At 61.8% G+C, this 2,374-nt stretch overlaps 1 protein-coding gene across 1 annotated transcript; it reads right to left on the minus strand.

Moving 5' to 3' along the window:
• Positions 1-916: 916 nt before the first annotated feature.
• On the minus strand, positions 917-2,094 carry ST6GALNAC4 (ST6 (alpha-N-acetyl-neuraminyl-2,3-beta-galactosyl-1,3)-N-acetylgalactosaminide alpha-2,6-sialyltransferase 4; the record flags this gene model as incomplete). Its single annotated transcript, XM_010185742.1, has 4 exons — positions 917-1,098; positions 1,182-1,289; positions 1,396-1,808; positions 1,934-2,094. Coding segments are annotated over 4 exons (864 nt in total), but the record flags the coding sequence as incomplete, so codon positions are not given.
• Positions 2,095-2,374: the final 280 nt, after the last annotated feature.

Consider the following 2,374-nt stretch of genomic DNA (forward strand, 5'->3'; position numbering starts at 1 on the left):
CCCCAGGGACACAGGAGCTGGCAGCCATCCTGCCCACAGCCCAGCAGTGCTGAGGATCACCCTGGACCCAGCACAAAATCCACACCAGGGCAAGCACTTGTCCTGAGGAGACACAGCTGCTGGTTCCAAAATAATCTTGGCTGCTGGCTTTCAGCACCCTCCTTCATGCTCAGCTCTACCCCCTTGTCACCTCTCCTCTTATTTATAGCCTGGCAGAGGAGTGGGATGCCAGCAGCTCTGCAACCAGCTGCCACCCCCGTCCCCACGTCCCACAGCCGCACAGGGCACAGCACAGGGCACCACTGAGTTAAAAACACTTTTAATGGCCATGTTTGCTTTGGTCTGAATCCAAGGGCACTTGTGAACAGGGCAGCTTGGAGCCCCCAGGCTTCCCAGCTGGGGAGATGCAGGGGACTGCAGGGACCTGCCCAGGCACGGAGCAGCGGAAGGCAGCAGGAAGGGGGGGCAGGCTGGACCTTGCACCCTGCGCCCCACATCCAATACTGGGTCTCAGGGTGCAAGTGGGGCAAGTACCGTGGCGGAGCTTCATCCCTGGGAGGGGCACCAGCTCCTCACCAAGGCAGGGCTGAGCTCTCCCATCCCATGCAAATGTTTAATCCCACATTAAATATCTGCGTAGAGCAGGTGAAAAACCTTTGTGGCCACCCTGGGCCAATGCAGGAAGGTGTTCGGAGTCCACAAGGCTCCATGGGTCCAGCTCATGTCCCTGTGCATCAATATGGGAGGGTCCCAGCCCACCCACTGGCTGGGGGAACCGGCCCTGCCACTGTGGAGATGGAGATTCCCTGCTCTGGGGCTTGGCAAAAGGCAGAGCTGAGACACATCACTGCAGGACGAAAGCCACCCTGTTGTTGGGGTCCCCACAATCTGGCCCCATGGCTGGTGCCCTCCCCGCCTGTCCAGGATGGGTGGGTGAAGATGATGTTCCTCCTCTTGGCCCAGCGGGAGAAGATGGCTTTCTCAGTGATGAAACGGTGGCCGGCGCGGTGGGCTCGCTCGTGCATCAGGTACATCCTGCACTCGTCCAGCCGGCCCTTCTCGAAGTAGTGGTAGGGCACACTCGAGTGGTTCTTCTCCCTGGCAGGAGGGAACAGGGCAGGTGTGGGACTCGGAGGGGGACACTGGACCACCCCATGCCCATCACTGCCACCCCTGCACACCTGCAGTAGCTGTCGCTGACCATGCCGAAGACGCGGATCTGCTCGCACAGCTCCATGGCCAGGATCATGGTGAACCAGCCCGTGCTCAGGAAGGAGCCGGACTTAATCCTGCAAAGCACCGTGACTGCACTGGGGTGGGTGGCACGGGGCTGCCATCCCACCAGGGCTACGGGTGCCCAGCGAGGGAATGGGACCCAATGGGAGCTGACAGTACCTGTTCTTCCCGGTCTCGTTCTGGAAGACATCATCACAATAGGCCATCTTCTCCTCGGTCAGGGTGTAGATCTGCAGATGAGGATACGTCTCCATCACCTTCAGCAGTGCCTTGTAGGTCGTGCCCACCTTCTCCCGGTTCATCTTCTTCGCCGGTCCCCAGATGACATAGAGGGTCTCCTGGGACTGCTGGAAGAAGTAGGGCTGGTTCCTCAGCAGCAGTGGGACACTGGTGTGTGACACCACCCGGATGGTGCTCTGTGCCCCCACGTCCTCCTCGTAGCCGGCGGTGGGTGCATGGTTCATGCGCAGGACGCAATCCTGCCTGTCGATGGCCTGGCCCAGGTGTGAACCCAGCATCTGCCCTGAGCTGGAGACGATGGCGCAGTGGTGGCACAGTGCTCGCTCCAGCGGCTGTGGGGAGATCGTCAGATCGGCAGCACCAGACACATCACAGCCCCGTCCGCCCTTCCCTAAGGAAGGGGAAACTGAGGCACGGGCAGGTTGAGCTGCCCCACAGCTGCCCCATCCCCACACACCTTCCCATCGGGGACACGGCTGTACCCCTGGAAGCTGAGGATGGTTGGCACCTTGGGGCTGCGCTGCTCCCCTGGGGCCCAGCAACAGGGCCGCAGGCAGGCGTGGGAGCACAGCAGGACGTACAGCACCGTGACCACGCCAGCATTATGAAGAACCGGACCTGGAAGCAGAGTGGGGAGGTCTTTCCGGGTCTGGCCATGTGCAGCGGCCCCATGTCAGACGCCGGTGGCTCTGGGGGGCTGTGTAGCATGAGCTCCCCTCGGAGCAGGGTGCTGGAGTGCATTGGCTGGGGTGCAGTGGGAGCTGCACTGGGGAGCGTTGGGTGTCTGCATCTCGCACACTTCCTGCAGGCCTCCGCGCTGTACGGCCTCACTCACGGGGCTGGGACTCAGTGCTGCCTGTGGGGATCCAGCACCGCTTTTGGACTGAGTGGCCCCTCT

This window comes from Mesitornis unicolor, unplaced genomic scaffold (assembly GCF_000695765.1).
Source record: "Mesitornis unicolor isolate BGI_N332 unplaced genomic scaffold, ASM69576v1 scaffold46525, whole genome shotgun sequence".
NCBI classification, from domain to species: domain Eukaryota; kingdom Metazoa; phylum Chordata; class Aves; order Mesitornithiformes; family Mesitornithidae; genus Mesitornis; species Mesitornis unicolor.